This window comes from Quercus robur, chromosome 6 (genome assembly GCF_932294415.1).
Source record: "Quercus robur chromosome 6, dhQueRobu3.1, whole genome shotgun sequence".
Classification (NCBI taxonomy): domain Eukaryota; kingdom Viridiplantae; phylum Streptophyta; class Magnoliopsida; order Fagales; family Fagaceae; genus Quercus; species Quercus robur.
The window spans coordinates 9039691-9059789 of NC_065539.1; the positions used below are offsets into that span (position 1 = coordinate 9039691).

Consider the following 20099-nt stretch of genomic DNA (forward strand, 5'->3'; position numbering starts at 1 on the left):
TTAAAGAGCATTTTATGTGCATTGTTCACAAAACCCACAAACCTCTCAGCAAAACTTTCATTAAAAATGGGTCTCATGACACTATTTACACATTTAAAAATTATTTTGCTACAGTATTTTCAGTTTTCAGTGTAATAAGCGGTATCCAAATACACTCAAACTATGAATGTTTACGCAGAAGCGCAAGTTGCAAATTTGAGGCGTGCCCATGTGGAAATTCAGATTGGGTGTACCAATGGATTTCGATTTGGGCAGTTTCTGGAGTAAACCATTAGGTATTGGGTACACTTTCACAATCACGACATTTCATACATACATTTCCTGCCACAAGGTGAAGTGAACCTTTGGTGTTAACAGCATACAAACATGTGACTGTGGCTCAAATGTCATCAAGACAAGACTCAAGAGGTGTCCCACGAACGTCGGTGGCCTCCCTAATCCATTGGTTTGGAATTTGGATAGGCCCTTGATATTGAATATTAATATTATTTTTCAGAATCTAAACCCTTTGCTTATGCAAAAATTTGCAAGCTACACAATTACATCACATAAACAGATAAACCGCCTCTTTCACACAGACAAGTTCTGGATTGATTACTACCATGATTGGCGTGCATGGTATATAGTTGCTATTGCATTACCAATTGCACCTATTCTCAAATCTCACCCACATTGCAATTTCTAGTGTTTCCAATATAATGGTGCTTTTAATTTCTTAGTACTACAGCAGCATAAATCCTAGAACTAGATACTCAGAGTTGTTGCACTTGCACTATTGGCTATAGTCAGGTAAATTTTGGGTCTAGTGCTCCTTGGCCTTGCAGACACATAACAAGTGTTTGACATCTATCCATATCTTGACGGGTTTAATACACAAAGAACAATGGACCCAAGTCACCCAAGGCACTAACTATCCTGTTTGCAATTAAAATGTACTAAAAAATACGCTGTACCATACTGTATTATATAAAAGCAGCAGCAGGTGCACCAAATTTTATATGAAATCCAACAGTCCAACTAGCTATAGCTATACCTCCCTCACATTTCTATGGACTAGTAAAACTTTCTTCGGAGAAAGTGATGTGACTAAACAAATCAAATGCGTTCACTGACTCTCTAAACCAACCTTGGCAATGCCACATTCGTATTGACAATTAAAAATAGAGAACAAAAGAGCCTTGATTTGAAGTACCTGGTTAGATTTTCTGGGAAAATGAAGTTCTAATAATAAGGAGTAATTGATTGAGGAAAAGTCAAAGGTCAACATCGTTGGCACTAAGAGCAGAGCTGGCTTTTATAGCAAAAGTACACAAGTCAGGGAGTGAGAGAGGCTGATGGGCCCGAGACAATGGCATGAGGAAGTAAATATGGCCTGGTTGTAGGTCCTCATCGTCGGGCACTTGGGGTGCGCACGTGCCAATGGATAAGGACTCGGAGCTGCAGAGGAAGCAGTTTGGGTTCTGGGAAGTGACTGCTTTGGCTTGGATTGGTTGCTTCAATTCTTGGACCCAACCATCCATGTCCATGTGAATCACCTTTGTTGTCTTGCTCTTGTTCTTGGTGGATGATAACTCATCCTCTTGTTTGTTGCAGTCTGCTTGTACTTGTTTTCCTTGTCCACCAATACTGCTTTTACTTGTCTTTGTTTTTGGAGATGAAACACAGCCACCCATGTCTATCACTATGATTCTCAGCTGTGTGTGTGTGGCTGTGAGAGTTTTGAGGTTTTGGATAGAGTTGTGGTTTAGCTGGGTGTGGGGGCTCATATTTTTATTGAAATAAATTCTGTAGGTTCAATTAAATTTGTGGGTTATGATCTTTACTGGGGGAGTTTATATTTGCCGAAATTTGTGGTCAAGCCTCTGGAACAGACTTGTTTGTACTTTTGGCCAATAGAAGGAATTTGTTGACAAAAGGAAACAAAGATATAATTTTACAAGTTTAGAAATTAAGGAATTAAGATTCTTTAGGACACTCAATTGAATTGAATGAAGTTTCTCAAAAAAAAAAAAAAAAAAAAAAAATTGAATTGAATGAAGGCTGCAGTAGAAATAATAATCAGGTAATGGAATAATTATTTTTATCCATAAGTTTGGTAGTAAAGTATTATTTGCACCATATGGAAAGATTTAAATATTTTTTTATAAAAAATAATAGTTTTAAAAGTGGTTACACCTATTAGTACTAAGAAATAAGTGTAATGTGGGTTCCAGTTAACTTAACTGATAAAGTTTTTTATGGTTACATAAAAAATCTGGGGCAATTCTCGCCTACACCAAAAATCGATTGATCTCTTGGTTTGATAATAAAAAACTATCATCAGGAGCGAATGCCATAGGTTGAAACTTAAAAAAAAAAAAAAAAAGTGTAATAACTAATAACTATGAAATTTTTATTATCTTATATTCAAATTGATCGAATTTTGTTACATTATGAATACTTCAATATATATCAGAAGGGCAGAGCGAAATTTTTTTTTTCAGGGGGCCAAGTTAAATATTAAAAAAAAAAAATTATTAAGGAACTATCCTAAACCATAATAAATACACAATGTATATAACTTGTGTTTTGGACTAATTCAAAAGAATTGAGGAGTTAAAAGGCCTAAATTCTAAAATATGAGGGAGGCCAATTACTACATTTTTCTATAATTTGTAATTTTTTATGATTTGAATAATATATATAATTGAAAATTGAAAAAGATAGGGGCTTGGACCCCCTAGCTTTGCCTATGGATATAGTCAATATTTGTTTAAATATTAATAATGTGATGAAATTTTTTACTGATTTATTTTGTTTAAATTATTTAACTTACATTAAAAAATTTGTAACTGTATCTAAAATCTAAAAAACAAGCTAAGTTATTTATAATTTTAATCTTGACCAACAGGCATTATGATCTAGTTGTAACTTTCATGGAATTTTAAATTCTAAGTCCATATTTGATAGTAGGAGAGAAAATATAAAAGAAATTTCTACACATATATGGCCAAGACTTTTTCCCCCATGAATCTACACGTAGCCAAAGTTGGGTCTTCCTTCACTCAATAACTAGGTAAACTAAATTATCAAGTTTGGAGAATGTCAATTCTTTTTGACTAAAATGCTTTTTTGCATTTGTCTTCTTTGTTGTATTTATATTCCCAAAATACCAAAACCGTGTTGCATGATGTGTACATCGTTACTTTGGGAGGACATCCATTTGTAACCAAAATAAAATTGACACGACACTCGTGTTAAAAACCTAATGCAACCAGATTTTTTGTATATTAAAAAATATATATTTGAATAGAATTGGAAAAATTAGATTTGGCCTTCTTTGCAAATGCTAGAAACTGAGTTTTGTAAATTTTGGGAGCACTATGTAATGTATGCCCCTACATTTCAATCTTTTGAAGAAAATGCGATAAATCTTTTGAACTATTTTTAGGATTCACATCTCGAACAGCTCTTTTGTGCCGTTCTCTTTTTCTATAATTGCGGGACAGATGGCCTCACGTTCTCATTTGGACCGACACCACCGCCCATTCACGTCAGCAATATTAATTAAAAAAATAGTAAACGTAGAAGATTGAAGTTTTTGTTGAGGATCTTAAACCATCTTCTTTTCTTTTTTGTTTTTGTTTTTTTTGTTTTTTGTTTTTTTTTTTCTTTTTTTGATAAGAAGACTTAAACTTATTATTAAGAGTATAATGAACTTATTACATCATGGATAAGAGCTTGCTCTAAAAAGCAAGGATTCTCTTCAATCTAAGCAGTGAAGTCAGCAACATTTGAAGTATGTTTTGCTAGTAGATGGGCAGGTCTATTACCTTGTCTCCTAACATGAGAAAATTGAACCCCACGGAAATCCTTACATAGGTCCTGTATCCCTTGTACTACTGCAGCAACAGAGGGAGGTGGAATAGATGCTTCGCATAAGGCCTGGTGGATAACAAGTGAGTCCCCTTCTACAATAAAATCTTGAATGCCGATGTCCTTTGCAAACAATAACCCAGCTTCATAAGCCATAGCCTCTGCCTCAACAGCCCCCAATGGAGCTTTTATCTTCTTGCTCAGTGCAGCCTCAAGCTGACCCATGTCATCGCGGATAATCACACCAACACCTGCTGTTTTTTGACCCTTGAAAACCGCCCCATCAACATTCACTTTGAACCCGTGTACTGGTGGTGGCACCTATAACGCTTTGACCTCATCCTGTGTTGTCGTGGTCCCCATGCACTCATTGGCTGCCTTGTACTCCTCCAAATATAGAGAAGCGCAATTCACTAGCTCCTTACCATTCCTTTTCTTCCCACCATTTCGGACTTCATTCCTGTTATGCCACAAAGCCCATGCAATGCAAACAACCTTTGTTGTCACGTCCTCATCAAAGTGTTCCCCCACCACCATGTCCCACAACATGTCCTAGAATGAAAGCACTCCTTTATGACACGGCTTCATCACTATTTTCGAGCAAGACCATACCTCTTGGGCTCTTGGGCACGTCCAAAACAAATGGCCAGTCGTCTCAAACTCCATCTTGCACTCATCACAAAACTGATCTTTTACCACGTTACGACGCATTAGGTTGACCTTCGTAGGGAGAATATCTCTGCATGCCCACCATGCAAAATGGCGAACTTTGTGTGGCAAAGATAAATCCCAGATTCTCTTCCAAAACAGCCGTAGTTGAGTCCTATCTGAACTTGTTCCTTAGTCGGCAGATTTGGACAGTTGCAAAGCCACCCTATAAGCACTCCTTACACTAAACTTTCCATTAGGTTCCTCTGCCCATATCAACTTATCTGCAGGAAGACGAGAGCTAAGCGGGATTCCTTTTATAACATCGGCTTCATGGGGTAAAAATAATGCATCAAGGACGTCTGTCTTCCAGCTTGCTATAGCTTGATCAATCAGCTCACTTACCCTTGTATCTTGGTGCAAAAATTGTCTAGGTGAGGCAACTCTGTATGTGGAAGGTGAGGGTAGCCATTTATCACTCCAGATTCGGATATTGGTACCATTACCAACTCTCCACTGTATACCCTCTCTAACCAAATTTTGGGCAACCATGATACTACGCCAAGAAAAGGACGGGTTGTTGCCAAGGGATGCCTCAACGAACTCACACTTCGGAAAATATTTCGCCTTAAGAACCCTGTAAGCCAAAGAATCTTGTTTTGTTTGAAGCCTCCAACCCTGCTTAGCTATGAGAGCCAAATTAAATTGTTTAAGTTGCTTGAAACCCATCCCTCCATTACTTTTTGGCTCACACATTTTCTCCTAACTAAGCCATGCTATCTTCTTGTCTTCTTCCTTCTGGCCCCACCAAAAATTCCTTATCATGCTTGTCAATTCATCACATAGTGCATCCGGCAATTTGAAGCAACTCATTGTGTATGTAGGTATAGCTTGTGCCACTGCCTTGATTAGCACCTCCCAACCCGCCTTAGACAACATCTTTTCCTTCCAACCCATCAACTTTTTACAAAGCTTCTCCTTTATCTCATTGAAAGTGTTTCTTTTTTTCCTCCCCACCAACGAAGGCAATCCCAAATATTTCTCATGTTGCTTTATGACTTGGGCACCAAATCTTCGCTAAATCTCCTCTTGGATCGCATTTGGAGTGTTGCTACTGAAAAATAATGATGTCTTGGCCCTATTTAATTGTTTTCCAGAAGCTTGCTCATAAACTTTCAAGATGCTTTGGAGAACATCACAATCTGCCAGAGAGGCCTTGCAAAAAATCAAGCTGTCATATGCAAAGAAGAGGTGTGATAATTTTGGGTCACCACGAAAAACCGCAATTCCTTCCATCTCCCCATTTGCCACTGCAGCTTTAATCATTTATGAGAGTCCTTCTGCACATAAAATAAACAGATAATGCGATAAGGGGTCTCCTTGACGGATTCCCCTCGATGGGATAATATTACCCCTAGGGCTCCCATTAATCTTTATAGAGTAAGTGACAGTAGTAACACATTGCATAATAAGATTCCTCCACTTTTCATCAAAACCCAATTTTTCCATTATTTTTTCTAAACACACCCATTCCACCCTATCATAGGCCTTCTTATGTCAAGCTTCAAAGCCATCTCCCCAACCTTACCCCCTTTTTTCTGACTAATATGATGCATAGTCTCAAAAGCCACAAGTACATTATCAGTAATTAATCTACCATGCACAAAGGCACTTTGAGTGTCACTAATAATGGAAGGTAGGATTTTCTTTAACCTATTGGCAATGGTTTTAGAGGCAAGCTTATACAATACATTGCACAAGCTAATGGGCCTATAATCAGTAACCTTTTTAGGACTCTTTACTTTAGGGATTAAAACAATGTGGGTTTTATTGAAATCAGGAGGACAAATACCATTGTTAAGGAAATCCAATACCGTTGCTATGACCACCTCACCACATATCGACCAAAAGTGCTAGAAGAATAAAGGAGGCATGCCATCTGGACCTGACGCCTTCAAAGGGTACATCTGCTTTAAAGCCACTTTGAACTCTGCTGCACTGAAGTCTTTGGTAAGTAATTGGTTCATGGAATTCGTCATCTTTGGTTGGACTGTTTGGACCATCTCTGAAAACTCTGTTGGTTGACTCGTAGTGAACAATTCCTTATAATAGTCCACTAACACTTCCTCCACCTTACCATCATCTACATGCCACACCTCATTTGCATCCATGATACCCTCTATGGAATTCTTCTTATGCCTGGTCGAGGCTTTTGCATGAAAAAAGCTTGTGTTTCTAACCCTTGATTGGAGGCAGTTAAGCCTTGACCGTTGCCTCCACATGTCAGCCTCTTTTTCCAACCAGCAATTTAGTTCGACACGAGTTCTTTTTAGCTCTTGGTTGATCGCAGGAGATGGAGGTTGGAGTTCAATCCATTCAAGCCGTTTTTGCACCTTAGCTACCCTTCTTCCAACATGCCTTAACTCCATCTTATTCCATGTTTCCAATCTGGACTGACATTTTTCTAAGCAACTCCCTAGCATACACCCTGAGCTTGTCAACTTTCCTTCCTCCCTTGCATTCTGTACTACCTCTTCACACCTTTGGTTTCTCAACCACATTGCTTCAAATCTAAAAATTTTCTGAGTCTTCTTATTCCTCAGCTTTCGCACCAATCGAAGAGCCAGAGGCGAATGGTTTGAAACCGAGGATGTAAGATGAAAGAGTTTTTCCTCAGGGAATATATTAATCCACCCCTGAGTTGCCATTGCTCTGTCCAACCGCTCCCGAATCTGCATCCCATCCGCACGCTGGTATATCCACGTAAACTTTGGGCCAATGAAACCCAAATCCCAAAGACCATAGAAGTTAATGGCTTCAATAAAATTCTTCATCTGCTGCCTTGGTCTATCGCTACCCCCCTCCTTCTCCAAAGCGCCTGTTATTTCGTTAAAATCACCAATTGTGAGCCAAGGTAAGGTAGAGGTACCTTTCAAGTGTTTAAGTTTTGCCCACGACTCGGGCCATTTAGTTGTATCTGGATTGCCATAAAACCCTGTGAGATGCCACCACCCTATCCCAGCTCCACCGTCTACTAAAGCATCAATATGAGTTTGAGAGTACGTCTGGACCTCCACTGTTACCCCTTCCTTTCAAAGCAAAGCTAAGCCACCACTCTTCCCTTCACTTGGTACTATCAGGCCATGTTTCATATTACAATTATCCTTAATATTGCTCATCCCCTCTCTGCTCAACTTCGTCTCCATAAGGAAGACGATAATGGGATCTTCGTTATTAATCACCTTCTCCAAGGCTTTAACTGACTGGAGGTTCCCAAGCCCTCGACAATTCCAACTTATAAGACTCATTGGTCTCGGCGGAGTTGCTCAGTAGCCTCCGCCAATTTGGAGTGTGTTGCCAGAAGAATGCTTAAATTTTTTGTTTCCACGTCCAACCTCTACTTTTTTTCGATGCACGTACTCTCAGTAATGCGACCATCATGTTTTCTCTTTGGGCCACCTTCCGACTCTAACACCTCCATCCTATCCTGAACTTTTGGACCCACATGAAGTCTAGTCCAACTTCCAAGTTTCGAGCCTTCCTTAGTCTCCCATTTATTTTCTCCATTTCCTATAGCTGGCCCATGTTGGTGTTTATCATTGTTTTTACCCTTCCCCGTACTTCTTTTGGGCCCATTTTTATTTGCTTTTCCTTCCACAGGAACACCAACTCGGCCCATTTCAAACTTAACTTCCGTAGGGGATATTCCAGAATTTCGAGATGTCAACTCATCTTCCTCCTTTTTCAAGATTTGTATGGGAGATCCCAGATCTTTAGTTATGCTTCCGTTACTCCCAAAATTAAGATCCTCACCAATTATAGCTACTGATGATTCTGAATTATCAGCTTTTGAATTTGAAAAAACCGGCTCCGGGATTTGATTTAGTGCGCCAGCTGTGTCAGTTTCAGGCACGTGTCCATCTTCTATCCGACCCCCGTCGTTGCTCATCTCCGCCATCATCGTCGGCTTTACAGGAATAGACTGAAGCTTTTCGGCGGCACTTGAAATAGCAACCCTAGCCAGATCGGTGACATTTAAGGTGACTGGTTGTTGGGTCAGACAGCAGTCTGCTGTACCCCTTAGCGGATTCCGGTGAGAACCCAGACTTTCGAAACCTTGCACTTTGATGATGCCGAAAATAATACCACCAGTGAGTCAGTTCGGTTGACAAAGTCGTCAAGGTCGCTTGATACTCGTCCCTTGAGAGCATTCATCATAACCTCCATTTGTTCCTTCATGGCTTGCATCTCCGCGATAACAAGTGGCGGAGTGGTTTCTGTGAGGGAGGGGATGCTTGTGTTCTGTCGTTCTGGTTTGCTCGGGGCGTTGCTGGCCTGGGGTCCTTCCTGGTTTCTTCTGTCGGCGCTGGTTCCTTCTTGATCTGCTCCTTGGTTGTTGGGAGCTGCATTTTTCTGTTTCAGTTGCTCTTCTAGGTCGTGGTTTTGTTTGGTGAGGCGCTCCACGGCAGTGGCGAGTGTCCTCACCTGTCTTTCAAGCGCAGTCGTAGGGGCTTCTTCTTCTTGAACGTCGTTGGTGGTCGCCATTGAGCGAGTGAGTACCATGTAACTCTTTTGTCTAGGAAGCGAGAATGTGCTACGACTTCCCACAGACGGCGCCAACTGATGATGCCGAAAATAATACCACCAGTGAGTCACACGTTCCTCGTACGATCGCAAATGGAACCTGCACAACGAAAAGGAATAACCTAGCAGAGAGTACCGGTGTGGTACCGGCCAAACACCCTCCGAAGGTCAAGTTAGAACTATTCTCACTGCTCTAAAGTGCTAGAGGGTAAATTAGGCGTACCTTGGTTTGTGAGGGTGCTTGGGTTTTTATAGTAGCGAGGGCTGCCCCTCTTTTCCTTGGAGTAGAAGTCTTTTCCTTATAGGAGTTCTTTTGGGCGTATTTTGCAGGATTCTTTCCATATAGGAGTCCTCAGATTTCGTGAGGCGTGGGGAGCAAGTTGTTTATTTATACACGCAAACGTGGCGATCACGCATTCCATGGCTGACGCCGTCAGTATACGTTGTTTCGTCAGGTCCGGCACCGTCAGCTTCAGGATGTCCAGCGTCACGGCACTTTACATGTGTAGTTTCTTCACTCTATTTCACCGTCAGCCCTTCAGGAATGCTGACAGTAAAAACCATCCCGTCACCCATGTCCAAAACTTGTCCCGTCACTTTTGTCCACTTATTTTATCCTCATCACACTTCAACTATCGTTTTCCTCATCGGATTAAACTGGGGAGCTTTGAGCCACGGGCCATACTGTTGTTCCTCTTCCGTAAGTTTACCTTTACTACTGAGCCACACTTCACACTCTTTATCGTCGTGCGAGAGGTGGCCGCACCGGTAGCAAATATTTGGCAGCCGTTCGTACATAAACGACACCTACCCTTCTATTTCGTGATCCCAAGTGATCATTCTACCCCTACACAGTGGCTTTGTAACGTCCACTGCTACACGGACCCGCATGAAGTTACCGCCTCTCATTTCTGCAACGTCCTTTGGTTTCGCAACGACACCCAAAGACTCCCCAAGGCTGACCGCAGCTTCCACCGTCATTAAAGAAAATGGCAGATTATGAATCTGAACCTAGAAGTTTGCTTTGTCAAAACTGAGTTCTTGGACCGGCACAGACCCATCAAACCGTTGCAAGGCTACCAAGTGTCTATCAAAGACCCATGGTTCCCCTTGAAGGACCTTCTCTATATCGGTCTCCAACTCAAACTCGAACAGGAGAATACTGTCACCCACCTGGCTAACCTCAAACTTACGCTTTGTACGCCATATTGGTCTAAACGTCCTTGCCACAGCCTCTATGTTAACTGGTCTCCGTGTGAAGAACTTCACAGCAAGCACATGCTGTAGTTGTTTTTTATCCTTTGATAAGTCACATTTCTTTCCTTCCACTTCAGATAATGACAACTTCTTCCACCGTGAAGCCAAATCTTCCATGTCGCACCAGTGATGGTCACCACACTACCCTCCACACGAAACACCAGACAAAATAGAGCCCTCCTAGTAATATAGATTACTAGAGGGAACGGTACGTCCTTCTCACAGAGAAGGGAAATCTATGCTACAGAGAGAGGATTATGAATCTGAACCTAGAAGTTTGCTTTGTCAAAACTGAGTTCTTGGACCGGCACAGACCCATCAAACCGTTGCAAGGCTACCAAGTGTCTATCAAAGACCCATGGTTCCCCTTGAAGGACCTTCTCTATATCGGTCTCCAACTCAAACTCGAACAGGAGAATACTGTCACCCACCTGGCTAACCTCAAACTTACGCTTTGTACGCCATATTGGTCTAAACGTCCTTGCCACAGCCTCTATGTTAACTGGTCTCCGTGTGAAGAACTTCACAGCAAGCACATGCTGTAGTTGTTTTTTATCCTTTGATAAGTCACATTTCTTTCCTTCCACTTCAGATAATGACAACTTCTTCCACCGTGAAGCCAAATCTTCCATGTCGCACCAGTGATGGTCACCACACTACCCTCCACACGAAACACCAGACAAAATAGAGCCCTCCTAGTAATATAGATTACTAGAGGGAACGGTACGTCCTTCTCACAGAGAAGGGAAATCTATGCTACAGAGAGAGGAGAAGGAAACCAACCCGCCTCACTAAGAATTGGAGATTTTATGATGACTTAAATTTTTTTTTTTTTTTTTTGATTGGATACCATCTTAAATTTTATTATTGTTTTAACGGATGTACTTTACATTACTTTTATGTGAAATAGAAAAAATTATCAAAAATTAATTTTTTATTTCTCATAAAAATTCTCCTAAATTAGTTTATTAATAAATATTCTTATGACATCATATTATATATATATATATATATATATATATATAATCTTTTTTGGGAGGGGAAGGTGGGATTAAACTCATGAGTTGTGACTTTGCAAAAAGGAAAAGGGGAATATGCCATCATTAAAAAAACAATCAAATGAATAAATAAACATTACTTTTAAGTTAGGCTTGTTAGCAAGTGCTCTTAGAGCATTCGTTAACTTTTCCCTTTTAAATTATAGTTAAAAGTTATAGTATTCTTAACATTGCTCAAAGTTGAACCCATCCCAATGACATGATGACATGAATAGAGTGAGGATTATTGTTTTTTTTTTGGGGGGTGGGGGGTGGGGGGGATTATACTAAGAGTACAAAACTCTAATTTTTGTGGGGTGAGAAAGGTAATGGTACGTACTATGTAGCCTTATCCCTAGTTTTAAATATATATGCTTTAAAAAAAAAAAAAAAAAGTCTAGTTAACGGTGCTCTTAGGTATTTGTTAATAGACCAATTTAAAATAGTTTTAGTCCCACTTTTATGAAAAATATAAAAAATTGTCAAAACAATTAATTGCATTTTATTTTTTCATAAATAGTTTTTAAAAATATTTTATAAATCAATGTCTTAGGACATCCCAATTAATAGAAATAATTATTAATTTTTTTATTAAATTAAATTATAAGGTTGGGTCAAATTCTGTGTAATCGGTAGTATATCTTCCAAATTGTCCACACTAACAATTAAAAAAAAAAGAGTGAATGTACATTTGCTCGAAACAGTTCTCCAATAATTGTTTTAGCATGAATTGATCCAGAACAGGGACAGACCCAGGAGGGGGCCTGGGCCCCCCCGGTCCAAAAAAAAAATAAATTGTCAGCTATAACCCACTGACCTAGGCTTACTATTGACCAACTGACCCACTAGACCAACCGATCTACCCAGTGACTGACTCAGAGTTCACGCACGCCTCTCACATCGGCCTCTACTGTCTCTAGCCTCCATCCTGAATCCGATCTGCTCCAAGTGTGTGTGTTTTTTCTTTTTCTTTTTTCTTTTTTCTCTCCTTCAAGTTCAAAACCTAACATTTATTTTGATATGATTTTTCTCTCTCTACTCCATATGTTTTATAATGTTTGTGATTTGTGAATCTGTTATGTGATTGTGGTTTTTTTTAGCTGGGGTTATTGTGAATTAAATTTGAATATGTGAATAAAGATTGTGTTTGTGAGTCTCTATTTTATTTGTTTTTGCAGTGTCTGAGACAGTGAAAACTGAGTTGAGTTGTGATTTTTGAATAAAATTAAATTATAGAGAGAGAGTTTGTAGAGAACATATAATACCGTTCGATATTTGGGACTTTGACTATGTGCAAAAATAGGTAAAGGTAAAAAAAGTAGTGCATTATAAAATTGGGGTAGTGGGTGATTGACAAAGATAAAGAGACATAAACAAATACATAATATGATAAAAATGTCACACAAATGTAACAAAATAAAATTTTGACTTCGCTCATATTGCTAACTCATAATGCTATAAGTAATATCTTTAAATTAGATAAATTTATAATTGAAAACTAGTAAATCTATAAATTGAGAAATATTAAATTTATAATTAATGCATCATGCATATTACCTGGATTCTAGCCTTTGCCTTTACTTAGTAACAACAATTAATGCTTTTGTGAAATAATATATGTAAGGGCTAATTACAACTTACTCACCTGTGGTTTGGCTTAAATTTAAGTTGCCTACCTGTGATTCGAAATTTGACATTTTACCCACCTAAGGTTAGCTCAGTTAGGGTTCCGTGTTACCCACCTCTATTAAAAATGAGGCTAAATATATATTTTTCTCTCTTTTACATCTCTCTCCTCTTAAAACATTAAAAAAACAAAAAAAACAAAAAACATGAAAGAATAAGGAAAAACAAGATAAAAAAGTGAGGGTTTTATAAAAATTATGAACAAACATTACCACCACCACCATAGAAGCTTTTGTCAAGAATCATCTCTAGCAAAAACTGTTGGGTTAAAATGAATTAACCCCTTGCAAATTAATTAATTACCTAAGTTAATTAATTAGTCAAATTACCAATTATACTAAATGCAACGGAAAATAAATTTGACAGAGGTGATTTGTTTATGAATGGGGAAAACCACCGAGACAAAACCCCACCGGGTGAATTTAAGGTTACCACTCATGAGAATCCACTATTATCAATCACAAGCATTTACAAGTATAAGAAATCTTACCAAACCTTGTGGCCTATCCCGAAATACCAACCTACAGTTGAACCCTTACCCCAATACCCAATTGGACTTGTATTGTAGCGGCAATCTCTTCGTTCAATGCACGAATCCTAGTACTTGACTAAACAATGATGCACGGATCTCAGTACGTGACTAATTCACCAACTTGAAGAAGATGTTGATTGCAAAGTTCTTCAGTTTATCAACAATGAAGATCAGGAAGCTCATTGGTCACAAAACCCTTGACATAAAGACGCAGTAACTTCTACAGAGAGAATAATGAACTAGGTCACTTTTTGCATTTGGTCACACAATGCATGTATTGTTCTTGCATCACATTGTGACGACCCTTAAAATAATCCTTATATATGTCTAGGGTTGTGAGAAAAGAAACCCTATACAAATACATAGGAATATGCGTGTAATCAGATTTGAAAAGTCTAATTTCGTAATTCTCGACATATACAATTTGTGTCGAGCTTCAACATTAAATCTCAATAGAAAGGATTCTGTCGAGACTTTTGTCGAGTTTTAATGAACAACACTTCCTTCACTTGTTTCTTGGTTAGACTTGCATGGCTTCAATACTTAACTTGAATACTTGTTTCTTAAATTGCTAAACCTATTCTAGATCTACCCAGTTACAAGTAAAGTGCGTTTTGTCAAAAGATTAGCCAATTACATAAACATGTCCCTAACAAAAACAAATTCCTTCATCCATTTCTAAGCAACCAATGAAGCCATAGCATCTAACGCTAAAATCAAACCAAAAAAAACCCACACACAGAAAAAAAAAAAAAAAAATCAAGTTTATAAGGATTATATCAGAATTGGGACATCCCACCCTTCAATCTATATATTCCACTAATAAATAATAAACTTTAGCACTAACCAATTTCATTGCCTTTGTTTTCCTTTTGTCTTCTAATTAAAGGAATTAATCGAATCTCAATTTTGTTACGAATTTATGCCACATGTTGTACGTGCATTTTTTGGTATAAAAAAAATTCAAAACCCTAGCTTCTGTTACGTATAGAAGCTTGATTTTTTTTTTGGTATTTTTTGATTTGATTTAAGTTTTAGATGCTATGGCTTCATTGGTCGCTTAGAAATGGATGAAGGAATTTGTTTTTGCTAGAGATAATTCTTGACATAAGCTTTTATGATGGTGGTAATGTTTGTTCATAATTTTTACAAAACTCTCACTTTTTTATTTTGTTTTTTCTTATTCTTTTATGTTTTGAGAGGAGAGAGATATGAAAGAGAGCAAAAATACATATTTAGCCTCATTTTTAAAAGAGGTGGGTAACGGAACCCTAACTAAGCTAACTTCAAGTGGGTAAAGTACCAAATTTCAAATCACGGGTAAACAACTTAAATTTCGACTAAACCACAGATGAGTTAGTTGTAATTAGCCCTATATGTAATTCTTATTTGATTTGTAGATTATGGGAAAATGAACTACTTAGTAACTTTTTTTTTAAATTTTTTTCCACTTATACTTCGATCCCCTTAACTTGAAATTCTGTCTGTCCTTGATCCAAGAGCAGATTGATTAAAAAATTATGGTAAATCATTGATTCATCTGTGTCTAATGTTAATGTATAATTCATTTCTACTGTATCGAAAATTTATGACGTTCAACAAATTATATCCAATGTGACATTCAACTTTTCTCTTTTAAAAAATATTCTAGCATCTAGGGCCCAAGGCTCACACTGTCACACATACCTCCGTCCCTGCATCCTGGGGAGTCGACTGTCGAGCCGGTTCAATCAATATAGACTGTAGTAGCAGCAGATATTGGTGGAGTGACCCTCAGCTTTTCTTAATCCCTTCCCTATGGACCAATGTTGTCCCCAAAGCTTGGAAATGAGCCACCTTGATTTTTAATTTTTTCATGTTATCATTTTTGTTGACTCTCAGAAGTCAAAAAGATGACCCCCAATCTATCTCTTATATATATATATATATATATATATATATATATATATATTTTTTTTTTTTTTTTTCCCCTACAAGTTCACACTTTTTTACTTCTCAAACTCTTTCAAAATTGACCCATATATGTTCACACGCAATATAGATCAAGTTCACACTTTTTTTTTGGGCAAATTCATACTGTAAATTAAATCCATGATATGTATTGTCCTGTAATACTACTAGTCTTGAGTCCCTACCTAAATAATTGTTCTACGTCTGCCACCAAATGCATGAACACCACCTCCTCCCCGAATATCATGATATTACTGTTTTCCTTAATGATTATCCTCTCTAATCAGTTTTCCTTATTGTTATTACTCTACAATATTCTAATTCCAGACTGGTGATACTGCTATAATCACATGTGTTATGACCTTATTGTTATTACCCTTCTTTACTTAGGGGGGAAAATGTGTTATAACCCAATGGCTGGTTTTCTCTTTTTGAGTTGGATTTATTTGCTATTTACATTTGAAAAAGTTAACCGATATTTTAAAAAGAAAATTATGAAAAAAGAAGATAGATAATTTTTATACTTATTTGATATAAAAATTAAAACTTTCATAAAATAGTTTATTAATAAATATTTTGAGGCCATTCAATAATTAAATCCATTTACTAATATTTTTTTATATGAATATCTTCTTAAGTTTGGAGCACCCAGTGCAATGACAGGTGGATTCAAAGAGCTCAGCTTCCGAGGAATTATAAGTCACCAATAGCACGCTGAAAAATGAGTGGGACCTGTGACTAAAGTTGGCCATAGGGTATAGAGTATAGACAAAACTATTAATCCGAGATGAAAATGATATTTGCTTTGATTGTCCATAGATATTATTGGAGGACCACACCATACAACCAATGTAGAAAAGCCAGAAAGCTTCCCTCGTCTTCCCATACCCAAAGGGTAAGCACTTCTCTTTTCATCTAATCACTGGAAATTATACTAGGGAAGGACAGAACACCCAAAGTTATTCTGAGACTTACAAGTATATATATAGAGGGAAATGCTTAAAGGAATTCGTTAAGAATCCAGTTAAAGAAAATTTTTATGGTAAAAGAAAAAAAAAAACAATTAATGTTTTAACAGTTTTTTTCATTTCTCATAAAAGTGATGTCAAAACTTTCCTAAAATGGATTCTTAACGAGTGTCCTTAGGGGCACTCGTTAGCATGACCCATATATATATATATACACACATATTAATCGAACTCAATGTGCTGTGCAGTGCAGTGCAGTGTTGGATAATTGAGCTCTAATGTGAATGCATGTAAACTTTTAATTTTCAGTCTTTGGAAGAGAAGAGTGTGTATTTTTAGTGGATTCCCTGGTCCATAATGTACTTTCAGTCTTGGACCATTCAACTTTGGAAGACAAGTAAATATTTTTATATTAATGGATTATTATGGAATCTGAGCTTTTTTTTTCTTTTTTTTAAAAAAGTAAATAAAGATTGTATTAAAAAACTAAGAATTAGAGACATGCAATAATGGTTCAATTGGTACAAGAACAATTAAACAAAAGAATGTCCTCATGTGTTACTGTCCACTCCCTTGTTAGATGGGTTTGTGATTGTAATATTTGAGAAATTAAAATGTTCTCATGTTCTTGGGAGATCAACCAGTGGGTTGGTCGGAGGCACTCCAACAGTCAAGTTAGTAAAGAGACTAAAAAAACTAGCTCGAAAACAAACTTGCAAATAATTAATAAGATGATGGAGTGCACATTTTGCTCTCTGGTTTGTGGGGGTTTACATAAGGTTCTCCTTGTGGGTGATTGGTCATTCTAGAGTGTCAACCTTACTTGGTTATTCTAGCCAAAGAACCACACTCGAAAATGTGATCAATCAACTAGCTAGCCTCGAGCTCGAAAGAATGTCTTCAAAAATTAAATTGATGTATATGTGCAGACTAGAGGGTAGAATGTTACTCTTTAGTCTTTATTATTAGTACTCGTTTCCAAGTGCAGGACAAGAATTGTCTTGTAAAAAGTTAAATAGACATTATTGTAGTCAATATGTTGTAAATAGTCAATAATCATTATTGTTATTCTTTTGTATTATTGTACTACAAGACTTCATGTGTTGATAGTTTGTATCATTAGTAAAAGACCGCTTCGTAAATAATGACACATAGTATTTCATTCTTATCTTTTAGTTTATCTTTCTTATAAGACAACTTTTATTATAAATAGCTATACACTCTTTTGTAAAGAAAGCAATGAATAATAAACTTTCAGCTTTATGAATAGGACTACATTCGCATATGAGATATTTTAAATTCCAAGCTACTCTAGTAGTTCACACTATTAATAATTTGGAGACAAGTTTACATTCTTTATATTGATGTAATATTTATTAGTTGTCAAAAAATTCAATGTGGAATAGTTAATTTCTCTATTGTTATTAAACAGAAACTTCCCAATGGGTAAGATATTAAGATGCAAATGGGTAGTTAAATACATAGAAAATGTGAAGCCAGCCCGTAAAACAAATTGATTATATTGTATACAGCTTTGAAATGGACAAACTCCAAGTTGCACATAGGATATATATTGATAGTTGGGATTGGTCATTGCTTGGGTCCCGCGCCAATGAGCATAACACTTTCTAATTTTCGGACAGTTCCCCTTGTTTGGATCTAAATTCTTTCCCACTTGTTCATCACTTGCACATTAAGATACCATAAAAACACACATGCCGTTCTATTCACATTTTCCCACAGCTAAGGTGACTGTTTCTTTCTTTCGGCCTTGCAATCAACATCGGATTCCACCAGCTGGCTTTCATCATGAGCCGGACCTATAAATTTTAAATTACCTTAAAGGCTTCAAACCTATTGGAACCAACAAGGGACCCCTATAATAATATCTGAGATGGTCAATTTTGACTACTGTAACATGCATACATTTATTAGTAAGTGATGAACAACCAATTCTATGATCTAGGCAGGAAATTAAAATTGTTTGGGTAGAAAATTTAAGTTTGAAAGTTGCTCAAGTGGTCATGGTTCACTCTTACAATGTTCTATGTTTAAATCCCGCAATAAAAAAAATTAGAAATGCTTGGAGAAATAACTTCATTCTCTCAGCTCATAATCACTGGTATCTTCAATGAGATTAGTGTACATTTATAACTCATCCAAAGCTCTGACGGTTAAAGTTAATGTTCGACAAGTGAAGTGAAATATTATTATGGTCACGACCAAGTATCCCGACCAAAAATTAATTTTGATTAGTATTATATATTACAAATGCATATCTGATCTTCTTCCTTTTTTTGATCAAATGCACGGCATGCAGTTGTTGTCAAAGCTGTCGCCATCTATTTACTTAATTTCTTTTACACGGTTTACGCATTCCCACATATCTGACTCTATTAATTACAGTGTTACGTGTGTATTATATATTAGAACTCCAAAAGAGGAATGTTTCGAAAGTCACAACTTATAAATGATCCAATCCATTCCATAAATAATGAAATTAGTTGTTTGATAAGTATATATATTCCTGGACCCCCATTGGATACATTGTGAACTCATCACATCCTAATAAGTTCGATCATAACAGCTGTGCCTGTACAATACAAAACTGCAAAGCATTTAACTCAAAAACCCAACATCTATTCCACAAAACCACTCAATTATTACCCTCTATTTCTTTCTCAAAAAAAAAAAAAAAAAAAATCATTACCCTCTATTCTCTCTCTCTCTCTCTAAAGTGTAAACCAACCCTTAAAAATACAGCCAAGCAAATTCATGGACCCAAAAACCAACCACTTGAAAAGTAAACATGACCCATCACATTCACATATATCATCGTCACCGTCAACTTGTTTTTTTGACTGAACAAGGTAACCGTCAACTTGTTAACCCGACGTTAACCCATCATTTTTTCATGATGTCTGTACAAGCCTCAATCTACCTATGAGGCTATGACCCATTATCATCATTATTGGTATAATCATTGTAGCTTCATAGGACTTTTACAGCTGTTAAAAGAGTCCCTTGGCCGCCTTCTTAAACTATAATCCAAATCGGGTGAAGCTTGAGCGCAAAAACACTACTTGATTCGGTCTAAATCTAATAACCCCTTTAACACGTTGTTTAAACTTTAAACTTGCCAAACCCCACATTGTATTTGTACCATTCCGCGGAAAAATGACATACTTTTTTTAACATACAGTATGCAATACGAGACAAATAAACTTGCCTCCACATGGATGGTGGGAAAAAGAAAACAAAATTATTACTCTATGCATTACATCCAAAAGTACAAACAAAACTTAGAAATTGAAATCTTTGGCCCTCTCGTTATTGACACACACATCAAACGTATTTTTGTTAATGTCTATATCTTGCCCAGTCTATCCACCCATGAAATTTCAGAAATGAAAACGATGTTTAATTGTTTATCGTCCTATTCTTTGTTATTCTTATTCACTCTTATCCTGTAACACATTATTTTACACACACAAAGAGGATTTCGTACGCAGCTTCCTCCGTTATAGTCTATTGTTTACTTCATTCTCGACTAGCTAGAGTTTAATTTGAAAGAAAAATTTT

The 20099-nt window shown here is 37.2% G+C and overlaps 1 protein-coding gene across 1 annotated transcript; it reads right to left on the reverse strand.

The window, feature by feature from the left end:
* Positions 1-1253: 1253 nt before the first annotated feature.
* On the reverse strand, positions 1254-1673 carry LOC126689823 (uncharacterized). The gene has a single exon (XM_050385000.1). It carries the CDS (start codon positions 1671-1673, stop codon positions 1254-1256), a length of 420 nt encoding a protein of 139 aa, XP_050240957.1.
* Between the last annotated feature and the right edge of the window lie 18426 nt (positions 1674-20099).